General features: G+C 37.1%; 1 protein-coding gene across 1 annotated transcript; it reads right to left on the bottom strand.

Moving 5' to 3' along the window:
• Window positions 1–7,090: 7,090 nt before the first annotated feature.
• Window positions 7,091–20,371, bottom strand: LOC127945839 (netrin-3). The gene is made up of 6 exons (XM_052541934.1): window positions 19,309–20,371; window positions 12,775–12,963; window positions 10,284–10,433; window positions 9,165–9,218; window positions 8,465–8,539; window positions 7,091–8,356 (listed from the first exon to the last, which is right to left on the bottom strand). Exons 1-6 carry the CDS (start codon window positions 20,345–20,347, stop codon window positions 8,022–8,024), a joined length of 1,842 nt encoding a protein of 613 aa, XP_052397894.1. The 5' UTR covers window positions 20,348–20,371; the 3' UTR covers window positions 7,091–8,021.
• Between the last annotated feature and the right edge of the window lie 224 nt (window positions 20,372–20,595).

The following is a 20,595-nucleotide window of genomic DNA, read 5'->3' as shown; positions in this document are numbered from 1 at the left end:
AGAGTTGGGCCTGATTTTATTATATTTTTTTAACTTTAGCAATATAAAGTTGTCTAAATCTTCTTTTTGATGCACTTTTATAGGTGTTATAACTTTTGGAAATGTGTCACGGATGCAATATTTAGTTTCCTCCAAGTGATCTTAAAAATGTTTCAATAAAGAGCACGGAGAATAATCACATTACAAACTGTGTGAAAGTAGAAGATGAAGAATGCATCAATATATAATATCAGAGAGACCTGAACCTCAAATATTAAATACAATGGTGCTCTCCTGCTGAGGCACGAATCCGCAGTGCAATTTCCACCGAAGCTCTGCAGCGAGATTGTAATGTTTCAGAAAGCAATAATATGTTCCAGGGAAAAGGCCATTCAAAGGAAGCTGTGTTTCACAGTATATCAGCATATAAATGACTTAGTTGCAGTTCTTTTTTCATTAAACTGGGATGCAAAAAAATATGAATATTTGTCGCTTTTGTCTGATCTAAAGCCAGAACGAACATGAAAACGTGACAGCATTCAAACTACACATGCAAGACATTTCAAGGGTCCTTGCATCTCTTTCACTAAATGTGTTGAGATGATTAGAGCGAACGCAGTGTCTGGGAAATGGGTATCGCTCTTAGGATGGAGACAGACTACATTTCTAATTGTAGAAGTTCAGTGTTGGTGTGTGTGTGCTTTCGGTAATCCTGAAGACATGCTTTAATTGATTCGTGTTGAAATAAAGGATGAAGTTTCCACTTTAAACCTGGTAACTTGAGAGAGAGAGAGAGAGAGAGAGAGAGAGAGGTTGGGTTAGTATGTGTGGAGGTTCTTGTATCAAAATCTACAATCATGTTAAAGAAATAGTTCTCCCAAAAATTAAAATTTGCTTTAAATTTACTCACCCTAAGGGCATACAAGATGTAGCATACTTTTTTCTTCAGTAAACGTTAAAGAAGATTTTTAGCTGAAACTGTGCTCCTTGGTGATTCTTAAAATACAAGTCAACGGCTAAAGGCACTAGAGAGTCAAAAAAGCATATAAGGCAACACAAAAGTGGCTCCTGATAATATATATAGGTGTTATTAAGCAAAATAACCGCTGTGTGTGAACCATTTCTCATTGGTTTTGCAAAAAAGGTAAGTTCTAAAAATGTGTTCATTTACTATATATGCTTTAGACATGAAACATCTATATTTTGCATGATTGTTGGGTGTTTTAATCATTTAGTTATTATGTATACGCTACATCATTGAACGATTGTGCCAAAAAATCAGTTGTTTGAAGCAGTTCATTGGAATGAACGGTCTGAAAGAAATCAGATTTCCCCATTTGCCTCTGGATTACAGGTAATAATGTTGTAAATAATGTTGAGTTTCTTGCACAGACTGATCGTTTCACTTCATAAGATCTCAATATGTCGTCAGGAGCCACAAGGATTCATTTGGTCTTTTTTGACTCTTGAGTGCTGATAGCCACTGACTTGCATTTTATGAATCACCAAAAATCTTCTTTACTGTTAACTGAAGAAAAACTGTTATCCTGGATGGCTTGTGAGTGAGTAAATGAACAGGGCTTTTTTGGGGGAACTATCCCTTTAAGCTAAAAACCTTGAAAGGAAATTAGCTTTCGTCGTCTTCATGCTACAGAGTTTTGTGTTCTTTTTCAACTCAGTTTACTGAGATGATGTTACAGCACTTTTTAGGGCCTATTTCACCTTAAATGCTTGGCTTTTAGCAGACGCTTTGTATCTTAAATGACCTACAGTACGCTAATTGCAGCTTCTGTCCCTCTGGAGCAGCCTGGAGTTAAATGTCCTGTTGAAGGGTACAATGCTGACAGAGAGCGACTGTAATCTCTGTGACTCTCCAGGTCCCGGGTCGCCCCTGTTAAACCACAACCTTGTGTTTGCAGCCCAGATCCTGAACCTGGCACACATATACTGCATACTCTTCAAACGAAAGCCTCCAAGTAGATTGGCATTTGCTTAAGGAAATAGCAGTGTGTACAGTACAGGGTAGTGTTAAAGTTTTAGGTTTAAGACTTTGGTTCTGCACAAATGAAATGACAGCATCAGAGCGACTTCAGGCCTGAAACATGCTCTCGTCTGCACGACATCATGAATGCACATCTGTCAGAACACAATTCATAATTGATGCATTATCAATGTGTAGGTCAAAAATGTACATAAGGCATGTTTCTGACCATAAACTTGCCATTGTCATGATGACACAACATGCATCATGCAACATGCATCTGCTGAGAAATCTTTTTTTTTTTCATATGTTTTTTATAACGACGAGTGCATGCATCGTTCAGGACCAAATTCAATTATATTTAAGATACACCAAAAACAAACATTAATATCTTCTGCTGTGTTTTTTCTCTAGTAAATGCTCTATGATTTTAGTCCAGTAAGTTTTACTGGAAAACAAGTAAAAAGACTTTTTGCAGTCTATAGTTTATAGTTCTTCTTTTCTAACCATACTTTTCAAAAGATTAGTCTTAAAAAAAAAGACAAAAAAAACTAAATATTGTAGTGTAGAGATTGTATCTCTTCTCTTTTTAATAAAGCTCTGATGCCATGGGACGACCCTTTTAAGTTCCAAAAAGAAGTTTTTAAATTTCTTTAAAATGAAAAAGAAAAACATATATTCTGGTGTTTTATTGAACACACGAGCCAAAACATTGACAAAACATGTTTTATCTTCCAAATAAAATGTACTGTAGCAAATAAAGAACCGCACACAGTCACAATGGTTCTTGATTATACGACTTCAGTTTAGCATACTTATGAAGCTTACAGCTTCTTAACGAGCTCTTTAGAGTCATTAATTAGTCATCAGCTGGTTGCTGAAGCACACAGGAAGTGTCCGATGAGTTTCCTCTCCTCTGGTGGACAGCCAGAGCGGTGTGTGTGTTTGTGTTGTACGAGCGCTCAGCCAATCTAAGCAGACTCATTCTCTAAGATCAACAGCAAACACACCTGAGAAAACACAGTAATAGCACCTAAATTCTCCAAACTCCCTGTTCGCTCTTGTGTATAAATATTAAGAAACGTCAGTGTAATGTATACAGCCTGACAGAAACCTGCTAGTGTTTATATACATTTGAACCTGGGTATGATTAAACTGCTAGTTCAGTGTTTGTGTGTGTTAGGACGACCTTCAGCGACTCGAGTCACCGACGTGTCCCCACTGCAATCATCTGAAAGCAAAACTTAAAGTATGCCCAAATTTGTGAATTTAAACTGAATTCCAGTTCAGCTGGAACGACAGGAAGAGGAATTTACTGAATTGCAATACAACGAAATGCAACGCCGCTTGAATGCACTGTCACTTTAAATAAAAGCATCTACCAAATGCATGAAAATGCATGAAAACAAAACTTTTTAAATTGCAGTTCAGCAAAAAAATAAATTTTTCCAATTGTTTTGAAAACCATCTCATGCAAGCGTACAAACTTTTTTACGATATATATTGCAGTTTTTGCGAAATTGAGCATTGGGCGTAACTTCGGAAGTCCTTTCAGCCATGACATCACAGAACAAATTGTTTCCTAACTGTTTCATTTGTCGTGTATCTGGTTAGGAAAAAATCCTGTATCATTATTATTAATATAAACCATAAAAATATTATTATTAAGATACTGTTTGCACACAATTAACATGGAAAAGATACCTTTTATGTTGGTGTTGCATTGCGTCTGGTTAGGACACCGTTTAAAGTGATAAAGAATTAATTACAGCTGACAAAAGGACAAAGTCATACATCATCTAATAATTTATTTGTATATTTGATTAATTCAGTGGTCATTGCACTTACAGAGACAGCAAATAAAACAGGTGATGAGAAGAAGAGAAACTCTCCTTGTGTGTTAGAAGGAAGAATATTCCTCATGTGGAAACACAAAGTTCATCAAACTGTACATTATGTACATGTTCATACACACACACACACACACACACTTCACATTTAGACTAATGGAAGTAAATACACACAAAAACACACTCATTAATTCATACACAGATATATGAAAATACACAGTTGTGTGCAAATGTCTGTGGCTAAACTAACCGCTCGGTTTAATTTTCCACTTCTGCCATATTTCCGCTCATTTTCGAGCTGTTTATTTGCTGCATTTCTTCAAAGCTAATTTCGCACATGCTCAGTTGGGATGCCAATGCCAGACTGAATCACCCAAACATGACGTGTGGGAATGATGCCCAAACTTTTGCACACAACACAAATACATTCGCACAAGCAGAGCAACTTTCTGCACGACTTTCTCTAAATGTTCATTTACTTAATGACATCAGAGTCATTAAAACCGGTAATCTGCTCCGCTCATGCAGCAGGAAAGCTTTCGTATGTTTATAGTGTCTCATCCAAACCACTTCCAGGAGTAAATCAAAAATGGAAATTGCTGTTGAAATGACATTTCCTTCATTAATAAGACATCTCTGTGACCTAGGCCAGGTTCAGGACGGCATACTAGTTTTTACTCCAGTGTTTGGTACGCCAGTTTCAACCCTCGTGTTAATCTATTCTGCTTGTGTTATTCTGATTTGTCACTTTGGATAAAAAAAACTCACATATACAGCATTCAGTTTTTTTTTTTTTTACAGTATGTGAAATAGAAATATTCTCACATGACCTCATTATGCAAAGTGTGTCCTGTTGTCACCTTGTTTGTTTTGCATTTTTAACCCAATCTTGAACAGAACAAATAGGTCATAACAAAAAAATTATCTTTTTTATTAATTCTGGTGCATTTGTTACTGCAAATGGAAGATCAAGTTGAGTGCATTGCATTGTGGGATTCATGCACAAGTGCACAGATAACTTCGGGAATATTATCACATTCTAAATTTTGAATGAATAATGCAAAACAGCATTTATTATGGATGACAAACAATATGATAGTTTGCTAATAGTATTCCATTCCGTACACATCCCTAGTCCAAATATTTGAAAATGACTTTTATTCAGCAAAATAAAAAATGAGGACATAAAATGTATGCATACTGATGTATTAGTCCTGTCACTGGCACTCAGTGGACAGCACAATCTGAAGTCGGTGTGCATCATGATGTGTGTGAGAGTTTACTTTAACACTACTTCAGTTAACTCTCATGTTAGTTTAACACTGGCATAAAAAAAACTAGTTCTTGCATAATCATATAGACAATAAATCAAATAAAAATCATCCTGACAATTGACATTCATTCATTCATATCTCTCTCAGAAAATGAGAATTATTTGTTGGGCGGAAGCAGGTGTAAAAAGTAAAAAGGGCCGTTAACTTCTTAATGCAGCAAAGACAGTGAAAAACTGAAATACATCTTTACATGATCAGAGTGAGCATGAATGTATCTCGAGTTACTCCTTCACTGTGATTTTCCCTAATTTCTCTGTAATATTACCGACACAACAGACAATATCGTACTGTATGCCATACAATGCAGATACACCGAGCTCCGAAAGTTTAAAAGATTAAAATCTGCCAACTATAGAAATAAACAGAGGAGTTTCAAGACTGTAAACCCCACAAAAAGCTAAGTTGTGATGTAAAATGTAGAAGCGATATATAAAATTTGCCACTATTTCTATTAGTGACAGACTGATAAACGTGGCCATTATCGGTTTTATCATGCTAGAGAACGTGATTTTGGTTGTTCATGAAAATGTTCAATGCAAATGAATGCATTTGTAATTAAAATGAAAAAAGTAAATATATATGTATATATATGTTTTTTTAAACGTTTAAGACCCCACTGTATATGCCTGTTTGACATTTTCTCACAGTAAGAGATGCAAACAAGAAGAATCTGACTCATTAGTCTCATTTCTCATCTCATTCTCATTTGTCTTGTATTTTAAAACGGTGAGACGGTGGATAAAAACAGAGTTATTCAGTAGTAGAACAGAGAGAAACATTAGGACAGAGCACTCTACACAAGTATGCAAACACTCAATTACACATGCCATTAGATTTAGAAATGCATCAGAATGCAATATGAAGCTATTCTCGTCACTGCCTCAAGGGGCGCTATAATACTTTAGCTTCTACAGTCAGTTTTCTGTTTCAGATCAACTATTGAAATGGTGAAGCAACAGTTTGAAGAGAATCTGGCAGAGGAAACAAACACTACACAACCATTTCCCAGATTTCCACCCAATTTACAGCCTGAAAACAGAAAATCTGAGACTTCGGCAAGTCCAAATGTTTAGCTTTAGACTATGAATCCATCCTTTCAGAGGAGAAGGAACATATTTGATATTCTAAGGTGATTTTTAAACATATTGTGTAAAGCTGAGTAGTGTATTTCGGTCTTAAGTTAGATAAGGTTAGTTAAACTGTTGAAGTGTTTATTTCTAAAATGACACCCAAAAATGACAATTCTGTCATGACTTTCTTTCTTCTGTGGGACATTTAAGAAGGTATTTTAAAGAATGTTGGTAACAGCTGATAGCCAAAACGTTTCGGTTCCCATTGTAATTTTTGTCCATTCACTGGAAATGAATGAGAACCAGAACTATTTGATTAGTAACTTTCTCCAGAGAAACATTCATTTGTGGATCACAGAAGATATATATATATGTGTCCCTGGAGCACAAAAGCAGTCTGAAGTCTCTGGGGTATATTTGTAGCAATAGCCAATAAAACATTGTATGGGTCAAAATGATTGATTTTACCTTTATACCAAAAATCATTAGAAAATTAAGTAAAGATCATGCTCCATGAAGATATTTTGTAAATTTCCTACCATAAATATATCAAAACTTATTTTTTGAATAGTAATATGCATTGCTAAGAATGTCATTCAGACAACTTCAAAGGTGATTTTCTCAATATTTAGATTTTTTTTGCATCCCTCAGATTCCAGATTTTCAAATAGTTGCATCTCAGACAAATATTGTCTGATCATAACAAACCATGCTTATTCATTCAGCTTTCAGATGATTTACAAAATCCCAAAATTTACACTTATGACTGGTTTTGTAAACCAGAGTCACACACACACACACACACACACACACACATATATATATATATATATATATATATATATATATATAGGTTTGGAAGGTGAGATAATTTTTGTTTCTTGGGTGAACAATCCCTTTAAAAAGAATACCAAAATTGTAATCAACCGTTACCAGCTTTTTCACCAAATCTCATGTCATTCATATCTCATACATTAGTATTTTCCATAGAAAACAAAAGGAGAATATATGAAAACTTTGGCCGTCACAAACAAACACACAAGAGTATTCCATGCAACTCCTATGGACTATAATCCAAGTCTTCTAAGGCCATATGAAGCCTTTAAAAAGTCATTATTCACTAATAACCTTCTCAGTTTTCTTGCGTGCCACAGAATAGAGTAACACACTTTGAGTTTGGAACGACATGAGAGTGAGCCAATGATGACAAAATTTCGGGTGAAATATCCCTTTAATGACAGACATTTGTTCCTGCCACAGTAACTCAAAAAAGCATGTTAAAAATGCACAATGAAACCAATGCCAAGCTTTCGTGCATTTGCATACTTGAGTATGTTTCTGTACGCTAATGCACACATTCACTCTATTCTGCACTAGATCCTTCAATATCAAATAATCCACATGCACAACACAGCCCACAGATATGAGCGTGCTTAAAAAGGTCTTCAAAAGTGAAATGATCCAGGCCGATGATGACGATGATGAAGATTTTAAGGTTTTCAGAAGTGAATTGAGCAGCATGTGGTGAACCCCAGAGAGAGCATCTGATGAAGGCCACAGAGACTAGAAGAACCGAACCAGATGCGGACAGAAACGTTCCCCTCATTTGTAATCTGAGGACGTATTTCATAATTGATTGATTAAACTGTGGCTTGGAGAGGAACTGCAGCGTGTGTGTGTTTGTGAGATTCAGTGGTGTGTGATCAGAACGTCCCTTTACAGGACGACATCGAATAACGCAGATATGTTCGCAGTCTCCCGCATACACAGGACAGTGGTCACTAATAAAGAGTCCCCTGGCATCCCATCATGCTTTGCTGCACTTGCCTCGCTTCTCTTTGCGCTGGAACTTGCGCAGTCGTCGAGTCCAAATGTCCCTCCACTGAATGACCAGGCTGTTTTTGTCGACCAGTAGTCCCGGGCGTTCGGGGGTCACGCTGCCCTCGCTCGTGCCCAGGATGAGGAAGCGTTTGCTCATGTGTATCCGTGGACATTTGCACGCCAGATCCTTCATATGGACCCACAGCACGTGATCGCCTCTCTTCAGCGGCTCTCCACGGCTCTTGTACACAGACACCAGGCTGACCGAAAATCTGGCCCAATCTCCGACGGTCTCCATGTCCAACACACTGACCTGGACAGCTACACACACACACACACACACACACACAGGAGAACGTTACACCACATGCTTGTCAAATAAACAGCGACTGAAAGGAAAGCACAGAATGAATGATAAAGGAGCTGTACCGTAGTCCTTTTTGCAGTATTTCTTCATGTTTATCTTGAGATTTCCCTTCAGTGGTTTACAGTACGAGTCACAATCTGGAAACACACTCAGTTTTAAATGTACAGTTTGTTAGAAGTAAAATACCCTGTGATTACACTAAATGTGTCTAAATCACTCAAGAAATATAATCATAAACTCAACAATGTATAAGAATAGTGAATCAATCTATCTATGCTGGTTCAGGCTGGTTTTCACAGGATCAGTATATTTACACTATTTAGCATATTTACTGTAGCAAATGCTAGTCAACTAGAATGCAACTAGCAACTGGTAAAGTTGGTTTACCAAGGACCACTTGCTGGTTAAGCTAGTTGGAAAACTTTCCTGGTGTTTTCAAGTGTATTGTGAGTGTTTTAGAGTGTTTGCATTAGTTGGCATGACTTTAGTGTGTGTGTGTGTGTGTGTGTGTGTGTGTGTAGTGCTTATGTGGCACACTGTGTGAAGTGTTCATTGACCCAGAAGAGCTGTTGAAAACACACACAATTACTTCACTTCTCTGCTTTCACACACACACACACACACACACACCTCTGTTTCACTTTCAGTCATGACAAGGACAGATTGTGAGTTCTCCGCCCCGTTCCAGCAGTGTTACAGAGCATTAGTTCCTCTGTCTGTCTAAACTCTGTCCTGAATGTGTGTGTGTGTGTGTGTGCACACCTGCAGGCTCCTCTGTAGTGCTGACCACTGCCGTCGGCTTTATAACATGGATTTCTGAAAGACACAGTACAGCATGATGTCAGTGTGTGTTCCTGTAGCTCAAACAGTACATAAGCACTAAAGGTCATGGGTTTGATTCTCAAGAAATGCATGAAGTGATAAATGGTAGACCACAAATGCAATGTAAGTCAATTGGATAAAAGCGTCCACAAAGTGAATGTACTTAAATCTACATGTGCAGGTGTGGAGAAGGTGTTTGATTGACAGACTGTGTGATGATAGTTAACCCCACGTTCACTTAGCTATCCTTCAAAGACAAAATTATCCCTAAAAGTTCATCACATCTGTCAAAGTGTAACAACCAGACAGGATGCAATTCGTTTTTTAGACCAAAAATAAAATAATATAAAGTTGAATTTAAATGTAAGTGAATTCACATGAATTCACATTTGTTTCCTGACTCAGTAGTTTGCAATTTTGTCTTCTATACATGCACTGAAAAAAGTGTTTCATTCATCCAATTTAAAAAAAAATAGGGTAATGATTCACATCTATATTTTTTAACTCGAGCCAATTAAAACAAATAGCTTTGCCAAAGGGCAAGTTATTTATTTGTCATTGGCTCAAGTTAAAATCTCTCTCTCTCTCTCTCTAAACGTATTAGTTATTAGCGAAAACTAAAACCATAAAAACTTTTTTTCATCAAAAATTAAACATTTCAATAAAAAATAATGAAGTTGCAAACAATTCTCTTTTTAAACTATACATATATATATATATGTGTGTGTGTGTGTGTGTGTGTGTGTGTATCATATCAGGACACAACTCTGTATAATGACATGGGTATGACACAGGTATTACAAGGAGAGGGTGACTTATGAGGACATAACCCATGTCCCCATTTTTCTAAACTCTTATAAATCATACAGAATGAGTTTTTTTGAGAAAGTAAAAATGCACAAAGTTTCCTGTGAGGGTTAGGGTTAGGTGTAGGGTTCGTGTAGGGCCATAGAATATACAGTTTGTACAGAATAAAAACCATTACACCTATGGGATGAACCCACTTTTCACAAAACCAATGTGTGTGTGTGTGTATTTGTGTGTGTGTGTGTCACTCACTAATGCATGGGGCGACGGGCGATCGGCTCTGCTGATACCCTTTAGCACAGCGGTTGCATGTGATGCCAGTCACCCCGTCTTTACACGGGCACTGACCCGTCGTCTGGTTACACGTTTTGCCTGCAGCTCCCACCGGATGGCAGTCACATGCTGGAGAGAGAGAGAGAGAGAGAGAGAGTGAGAGAGAGAGAGAGAGAGAGAGAGAGAGAGAGAGAGAGAGAGAGAGAGAGAGAGAGAGAGATGGTCAGCTCTGGCACAGGGGCAGAAGGGAAGTCCAAATAATGGCCTTAGTCCCCGTCTGGACCCGTAAACATTGCCATGACACTCAATCTGTTACACACTTCCCGTAACCACACACACACACACACACACACACACACTCATTTAAAGTCAGATGGCTCAATATTATATTAAAGTATGGACTGTATTACAGGAATTACACAGAGTAACTGACGCCTCCCACAACAACAAACAAACAGTCACAGCATGGAAAACAGGATTCTCATGTACTGTGTAATACTCAAACACTCACTATGCTATATTAACAATATTAACTATATCAACTTTATGCACAATACAAAACGGCCCATTCAGAGCTGCTAACACTTTCAGTCAAAAGAGTGTGCACATCTAATTATTCTTTAATACAACCATTTTTTAAGTTATCCACACTATGACATGAAAAAAAAGTATTGGAACAATATGGTGACAAATGAAATTAAATAAAATAATCATTTATTATTAAATAAAATGTTAATTAATTAATTGTCATTAATTGAACATTGAACAGCTGTGGCAACTGCAGGTGAAGCTGAACAGAGATCGAGCTGTGACTTCGTGTGTGTGTGTGTGTGTGTGTGTGTGTGTGTGTGTGTGCGTGTGCGTGCAGGTGGAATTTAAGGAATTTTCAGGTGCTGTATCACAGTAACACTGATAAGAGTCTCAGCACTCAACATGAGCATTATCAAATGAACACTGACAGCACAACAAAAGAGCACCTGATTGATATGCATACACACATTCATTCAAGTACAAATGTCAAAAGGTTGAGGAAGCCACAAACACACTCATGCAAGAGCAGCACTGGTTCTCATTACCAGCACACTCAACATAATGCTCTTGAGGTCATTTCAAACCAGAGCAGCAGAAATAACTAGACTTTTACAATTTATGGAAGCAAACGTCAGATGCGTGTCGCTAAGGTGGTCGGCTTGGTTTCACAATTTTTCTGGATTCCGTTTGTTGTTCGTTAGAATTTTTCTGGATTTTGTTTTAGCTTTAGTAATTAAATTTTAGTGTTAGAATTTAACAGCAATTTAATAAAAGTTGAATACTTTTACATTTTTATATTTCCCAAATTCATTTTTGCTTTATCTTTTCCGGATTACGGTTTAATGTTAGTAATTACATCTCAGTGTTAAAAATTCACACCAATTTATTAAGTTCAACAAAAAATTAAATAAAATTTTAGGGCCCTTAAGAAATTTATTTTTATTATTTTTCCCAAATTCTATGTTTTCTGTAATTTTCTATATTGCTTTTAAATGATTTTATTGAATTTTAAATAATCAAAAAGCATGTCTAATCAATTTATTTCCAAAGAATTTAATAATTTCACACGCAGAACTACAGACTTCATATTTAAATAGTCTTTAAATAGACTTTATTTTTGTAGTTGAGTTGCGAGTTTATACTTAGCCATTCTGAGTATAAATATTTTTCTCGCAATCGTGACTTCAGACTTTTTTTTCAAAATTACGATTTCAAATATTTTTTCTCGCAATCATTTATATCTCGCAATTCTGACTTCTGACTTTTTTTTTTAAATAACGATTTTAAATCTTTTTCTCGCAATCATTTATATCTCGCAATTCTGTCTTCTGTCTTTTTGTCTCAAAATTACGATTTCAAATCTTTTTTCTCGCAATCATTTATATCTACCCATACTGACTTTTTTTCTCAGAATTACGGGTTTAATTCTTTCTCTCAAAATTTTCTTGCAATTCCGACTTTATTTTTCTCAGAATTCTGACTTTTATTATGAGTTTAAATATTTTTTCTCGCAATCATTAATTTTTCACTATTTTGACTTTATTTCTCAGAATTGCGAGTTTATACTTAGCCATTCTGAGTTTAAATATTTTTCACGCAATCGTGACTTCGGACTTCGGAAAATTACAATTTTAAATGTTTTTCTCGCAATCATTTATGTCTCGCAATTCTGACTTTTTTCTCAAAATTACGATTTTAAATCTTTTTTCTTGCAATCGTTTTTATCTAGCCATTCTGACTTTGTTTCTCAGAATTACGGGCTTAACTCTTTTTCTCACATTCATTTATATCTCACAATTCTGACTTTGTTTATTTTTAGAATTGTTTATATCACGCAATTTTACGAGAAAAAAAGTCAGAATTGTGAGATGAAAACAGGCTTCCATAAATATCTGATATTAACTGTAGATGTAACAGTAAAAGATAAGGAGTGTCGTACCTTTGCAGGCTCGGCGGTGTGTGATGGGTTTGTCCATATCTCTGTAGAATCCCTCTTTGCAGTAATGGCAGTGGCGTCCGGCGGTATTGTGTCTGCAGTTCATACACACTCCTCCACTCTTACGGCCCGAGAGCTTATACAACTCCATGTTAAAGCGACAGCGCCGCGCGTGCAGGTTACAATGACATGCTATAAAGAAATTAAATTAAAAAGTGAACATGTTATAGATTGAGTCCCCATTATTAATCCCCAAAGACACATACAGCAATTCAAGAACTCTATACAGTCTAGAAAAAGCTTATTTATATATACACTGAACCTTTATTTTTTAAGTCAACAAGAAAGAGAGAAAGAGACCCTTTTTACTTCTTTAACGTGATGTATTTCAAAGAGTTTTCAGAGTGTTGGACAGTGGTTTTAATTTTGCGTAAAATTAACCAAAAAGGAATGTTTTTTCAGAATCAGAGTTATTCCAGGTTGTCATTCCAAGATGAAAAATAAATAAATAAATAAAATACCATATCCACATCAATAAAACCAGTAAAATAAAAACAAAATTTTGATACATAATATTTTATAATACAATAAATAACATATAATGGGACAAAATTATAGATTTGCATATATGATTTATTATATGATTAAATAAAGAAATATAGGTAAACTGGAACAGTTTTTACAATAGAGAGTAAAAAAATCCCAAATATCCTGAATTAACACTCTTTATCCTGAATTTTATATATATATATACATTATATAATATTTTATTCAAATATCTGCCATAAAAAGTAAAAGGGTTTATCTTTGAATTGCCTACCTGTTTCATTTCAGTGTTTAAATTTTCCTCTTTTTGTGTGTGTGTGTGTGTGTTTGTGTGTGTGTGCGTGTGTGTGTGTGTGTTATTACAGGGCCAATTTGTATGGAATTCTGTGGTTAATGAAACCTGCTCGGGCCATTCCCTCACACACACCATCTGCTGCTCTGTTTGAGTGTGTGTGTGTGTGACGGGGCTCACGGAAAGGGGTGTAATTTCGGGGGGGTTCAGGGCTAAAGTCAACAGGGTGAGATTACAGCAAATTCAGCTCGATAAACGTCTGCAGACGATGTGTGTGATTGTGAAGGTTGTAAGGGTGTGTGCATTTCTCCAAATGAAATTCCAAACATGTGACAAAAAAACCACAACTATTCACACCCAAATAAAGAACTACACATTCAAATACACACAAGACAGAGACTGAGTTATTACAGCATATGGTCTACATGTGAACACCTACTCGGGTGTATCCAGCAGGTTTGCTGTTATCTCTCAGCGCTGAGTTTGTGCATAAAGCGTGACGCTTAATCTAAAGCTGTTCCAATGGTCTTTCTCAATGGCACCCTTCCTCTATTTCAAGAGCTTTCCAAACACAGCTGAAAGCTCTCAAACCTATTAACCTGAGGTTAGAGCAAACCCAGAGCTCCAAATTCATTCATGTAGAGCAAAAACTTTAGTTTGATGGAGCGTGCACTACAGGTATGCACAGAACTACACCTAAAAACACATTTGTGACCCTGGAGCACAAAAGCAGTCTTAAGTCTCCGGGGTATATTTGTAGCAATATCCAATAAAACATTGTATGGGTAAAAATTATAAATGTTTCTTTTATGCCAAATATCATTAGGATATTAGGTAAAGATCATGTTCCATGAAGATAATTTGTAGATTTCCTACCGTCAAAATGTAATTTTTGATTAGTAATATGCATTGCTAAGAATTCATTTTGGATAACTCTTAATGTGATTTTCACAGTATGTAGATTTTTTGTTTTTGTTCCCTCAGATTACAGATCTCAACCAAACATTGTCAGATCCTAATAAACCATACATTACTGGAAACTTATTTATTCAGCTTGCAGATTATGTATAAATCTCAATTTTGAAAAAAAATGACACTGAAGTCACTTTGCTGGTCCCCATTGACTTCCATAGTATAGAGGAAAAAAAATACTGTGGAAGTCAATGGGGACCATCTTCAAAGTGTCTTCTTTTATGTTTAGCAGATCAAATCAGTTCATACTGGTTTGGAACGACTTGAGGGTGAGTAAATGATGACTAAATTTCATTTTTGGGTAAATTGGGTAAGTGATGCTTGTCTCAGTGTACGCCGCTAATAAAAAAAACACCAAAACTGTAGAATAACACCATGCACAGAACATCACCTGTACGTTTTAACACGCATATGTTTTATCAACTAGGAATAACAGCTCATTTAAAATTCCATCCCTGGTTTTATGTGAGCATAAATATCAGAACATTTGGTGCACAGGTGTTTTTAATTGATTAGACGCTTCCTGTTGCGTAGATTGTTCACACATGAAAGAGTCGTGAAGTCTCACGTCTCCGTTCAGACCTTTTGTTTTCTGCCTGTATTAGAAAAGTGATTCTGGATTCCAAGAGAATTAGGAAAATTGGAAAAAGTTATAACACAAGTTTGGCAGTGAAGCGACTTTGAAACTGTAGCTAGTCGAGCTACTCATCATTTAAATTACAAACAAGCTACTTGAAAAGAAACAGCTACTTTCTTTAAATGGTTAATCATTTAATGTTTTGCACACACACCACTGTATTTATTTGGCACAAAAACAATGAGAATCTTTATTAGGGTGAGAGCATTACACAAATCATTTTACATTAAATACAACTAATATGTTGTGCTTTCTAGTATAGTGTGTCATCTTTTAGTAGTTGTACTTGTTTTGTTTAATGCTCAGTAGAAATCTTCATATATACGTATGCAGGGCCTCAAATGAATCAGTTAATCCGATTCATTTTAGTGAATCGGTTCATTCGGGTGATCATCTGAACAAAAGTGTTCATGTTATTCAAGAGGTTTACAAAAAGTGATCTACATGAAATGTCTGAACGAACCAATTCACTAAAATCTTCCGGTCGCCATAGGAGGAGAAAAAGGACAAAAAAATGAATAAACAAAACAAATGTCAGTGAAATGAGTAACAATCTCCAGAACACTGTACGAATCACGGCGGGTTCGCTGGAAAGCCCTTCAAAAACAAAACAGGATGGTGATTCACAACAACCAACAACAAAAACACAGGAAAATGTTTGATTAATCAAGTCGATCTCGGCCTTTGGCAGACATGTTTTTAATCTTTTAAACTTCTATTCAACTAAACAGGCATTTCACTTGCTGAAGAGTGACTCACCTCGAAACTCCCAGAAACAGGCGACAGCTGGAAGTTTCTTCTCTGAAGGTTTGGCACAGGACTTTAACTCGAGATGTTGATGAGTTACAGACACGCGCTGCTATTTCAAGCTGGAGATCTCTGACTAAACGCTGTATTTTATATGCTTTATATTTGTTTTTGAAATGTCACGATACTTACGCTCACATAAAATGGAGGAATAGGGTGCTGAGAGTGCTTTTATTTATTAATTTACTTAAATGGTTACATGTGTTTAGACGAGCCAAACAGAAAAGGTGGCGTTTAGTGTTTTTGGTTTACAGGCATCTTTCAGACGGTTTAGAAACTGCTGGAGTGAACAGGAAATAATAGAAATCCAGTGCAAATTTCTAGATGGCTTTGGTTTTACAAGAGCACAAAGTTCTTTGACAAATGCATCCCTTTGAATCGTAGCACGCAAAGAAACCAAACGACAAGCTAGTTCCAAGACACACGATCGTTGGCAGACTAACAAATAAAAATGAAGATAAACACATCTCTACAGGGTTTCTCTACAGCGTCACAGCTTTAAATCATTAACGCTTTGTGTGGCGTTTTCCGTTTTTTTCTTATTCTTGAAAGCAGCATGTTTTGGTTTGTGACGTATCGGAAATCTCAGGCAGTAAAACTGGGCTTGTGTGTGCGTGGATATGGTTAGCACTGATTTATTCAGTGTCCTGTGCAGATGGCCATGACTGGCATATGTATACACACATACACTTTAATATTTAGTAACTGCAAATCAACACACTTTTAAGCACTTAGTACACACCAGCAACCGCAAAGCCAATCACATTCTGCATTTCAATAAGAGAACGAAAGATAAACTATCTGCAAACTCTCACACTCTGTGCTCAAAGAAGCACACGGGAAAAAAGACAGGAAGAATTAGACGAGGCAGAGAGATTTATGAGAGACATTAGTGAAACTAATGAAGTGTCAGGACTGTCCAACTGGAGCTTTTGAAACCAATATATCTCTCCTGACAAAAAAGATTAATACATTTACACCATTCGGCAATTATAGATAAGATAAGATGAATATCTGCAGCTGTAAATCTACAGACAGTTGCTAGAATCCTTATATAAACTACTGTGTTATAACTGATGCATTAATGGTATCAGATTTTTAATTTTACTATTTTTATCTTTAATTTTTACTTTGTTACAGGTTACTTCATGGTTCCGAGGTACTTTAAAGAGACAGTGTGCAGTAGCCATCAAGTACATGCAAAATTATATATATATATATATATATATATATATATATATATATATATATATATAAATATATATATATATATATATATATATAAATATATATATATATATATTTTTTTTTTTTTTTTTTCAGGTATTGTATAATGTAACTTTAGGAAATAAAATAAAAGTTATATAAGCCGTTTAAAAAATATTAATTTCATAAAATAAAATAAAACAGTGCATTTCCCAGAATGTGTAGTTACATTTTAGCTTAAATTAAGCTGTAACTCTATATGGGTTATATCGTTTTTGACCAAATGTTGGTTTGTAGTTAGAGATAAACTTTCAACACTAAACTAAACAAAACTTAACTACAGCGTCGGATTCACTGAACAGAAAGAGTTTGTGCTGCTTTACAAAACCCTACATTGCAAAAAGTCTGTGTTGATAAATACAGTAGGTGATTTTTTTGTATTTTATTTTTTAAATATAATTTATAGGTGCATTTTAAACATTTTCTGCACAGTTTAGTGCACCATGCCCATCAAAAATACACTCACACTTTTGTTTCTGCTCCGCGGCACTGCTCTGCTTCAGCATCGGTGTGAATTCAGTGTTAATATAGCCGCCAAAATAAATAAACGCTGCTTTCGCACGCGTGTGAAATAGCCCTATACTCTCACACTGCTGTCACTGAGTTCAGCTCTGAGCGTGGGCTTTTCAGACATGGTCTATGAGAAGAAGTTTATGCTAAGATTAACATACTGCTATACAGACATACACAAACACACTTGTGTGTCAGTCTGAATGCGTTCAACAGAATGTATCCAGCATTAATACCGATACAGCCGAAGTCAAGCTCAATAATCAAATTCAGATGTGAGATGCGATGAGAATTAACCTTCACGTTTCTGTCAAGAGATCATTTCGTAACATCACACTGTAGCTCTGTTCTAAAATGTAGTGAGCTGCCTACCTAGACAGCATAAATATCGACGCTTTATTTTGACTTACACAGAAAGACCAATTCCAGAATACACTGCAACAAACTCCAGTGAAAAGTGCATTCAATATGGCGGACCGCTCGAGAAAAATGTTAAATATAAACATACAGCAGTTCCACAGTTTTTTGGGTTGATAATTTGGTTGGCCCAGTGACATTTGCTGATATTAAGCATAACATTTCATTCAATACTGAATTGTAATACAAAATTCAGCCTACTTTACGCAAGACATGTGTGTGTTGTGAATTTTCATCAATAGTTTAGCAAAAATGATTCGCAATTGAGTTTGATGGTAGAAAATTTGCAAAGCTGCAGATGAAGAATAGTCCAAATCATTGTCAATTAAAGTCCTTCAAACTAAGAATGTATGACGATATGATGACAACATTAGCGTCAGCACCAATGCATGATAATATTCTGTTCATTATAAGCACGCACTGCTGTTTAGCCTCTTGCCACTTTAAATGCTCAAGCTCTTGAGTCAGTGTTTTTATCAACTTGAAAAGTCGTTTTCAATCGTTCCTCTGTGTCATTATCGTTTTAGCTGTCATACAATAGGAACGAGTATTAAAACTTAATAAGTGTGGTTATCCTTATTGTGATAAGGAGCCTTTAGGATAGCTATGTAATCAGCAAGGCAGCTCACTAGGGGCCAGATTTACTAAACAGGACAAATTAGCGTAAGACCACAAACTCATAAAAGTGCTGATGCCATTGGAAAGTTCAACAGGTGATCTACTGACAATCTGCAAATTCAACAGCCAGCAAATTTCCATAACGATCAAATTAATTTACCAAGTGCAGCGCGAATGAGCAACAGCACTAACAGGGTTAAGACATGCTTTTTTGGGAGTTAAATAATAGCACGAATACCAATTTAATGACAACCGCAAACATTAATAAATCACATTGTGTGATGCATTTAAATACTCTCCTCCCATAAATTTTGTGTCTGACTTTTATAAATGCATATGCAATAAGATCAGTCGCAAACGTAAATCTAATTCGAATTTGTGTTTTGCACTGGTACAAGTTGCAAGTAAAGCTAACAAAGATTGAACAACTATCACGTTTTAAAAAGAACACACCAGTCTGTGTGCAACTTACGCAAGCACTCGTTGGCTTCTTTCGCTGTCGCGCGTTGCCAGGGCCGGTCGTAGTGAAACGGTTTGCAGCGGTCACACTCCGGACCCTCTGTGTTGTGTTTGCATTCACACACCAGTTTCCCATCCCTCTCTCGCGTGCACCTGGAGGCGTGTCCGTTACATTTACACCTCCCGCCCACTTGGAAGTCACCAACCGCGTAGTAATAAGTAGGCAGGGTTCCAGGAGACCCGAGAGGGTCTTTGGTCTCGCGTCCCGACATGGGCAAAGCTCTAGAGTGCTGTGGGCGACTGAAGACCACTCGAATATCTGTGACTGTCACCCAGTCTTGCAGAACAGGGCTTGAGTCGAAATCCTTCCCCGAAGGGCGACCGTCCAGTGTACTAAAAGCAATAAGGCCGCCGGAAAGCGGGTAGAGATCGGTGTGTCCATCCGTGCATAAAGCTTCCTGCTCGTTCTGCTTGGTTATCGTTGCTTTGTTGGGTCGGTTGTACATGCGACGGCACTGAGATGAGTAGAACTGGTAAGGCGTCCAAGTGCGACCATAATCCATGCTTTTATAGATGGCCAGCGATTCGGGCCGTGGGGAACAGAACTGAAGGCTGATGTACGTGATCTCAAACTTCTTCCCGAGCGACAGCGTGAGCGTGACGTTGAGCGGCGAACCCTGCAGGTTCTCCGACTGCCAGCAGGTGAGGTTGTGGGCGGAGCTTATGTCTGTGAGGTAGGAGGCAGGGTGGGCGTGGCGAGGGTCCGATGCGTCGCAGACCTGACACGTGCGCACCGCAGGACGGTCGTCGCGTTCCACTATACTGCAGGAGCGAGACGGTGGCTGGCCGCATGCGCTCGACACAGTGACCTCTTGGCCGAACGCTGCATTGATGAACTCTGGGACACATCGGCGGGCATCGCCCGTCTCGTCATAGCAAGGGTCCGTCGGTGTCACTTCAGGCCCGGCGAATGGGTTCGGACTGTGACTGGAGGCCCAGGGAAGAGTATGAAACAGAGTAACCAGAGAAATAATGTTCCAAAAACTTCTCATGATGTCACGGGAGAGGGGGAAGTCAAATAAACAAATATGTCCGTAGCGTCTCTTCAGACTGGAGCATGTGTTTTATCTTGGTAAGACGACCCGGACAGAAAAAATCCAGTGGATAGACGACTTTCACAGGAGCAGTTCTCGGGAGTGTGTGTCTGGAAATGGAAAGGCACAAAATGTCAATTATATTTATACATCATAAAACTATATTTATACCATTCATGCTCATCAGAACCACAAAGTCTACTTAA

The sequence above is a fragment of the Carassius gibelio genome, chromosome A24 (genome assembly GCF_023724105.1).
Source record: "Carassius gibelio isolate Cgi1373 ecotype wild population from Czech Republic chromosome A24, carGib1.2-hapl.c, whole genome shotgun sequence".
NCBI classification, from domain to species: Eukaryota; Metazoa; Chordata; class Actinopteri; order Cypriniformes; family Cyprinidae; genus Carassius; species Carassius gibelio.
The sequence above is the reverse complement of the archived record's forward strand: the minus strand, read 5'-3'. Positions and strand labels throughout refer to the sequence as shown.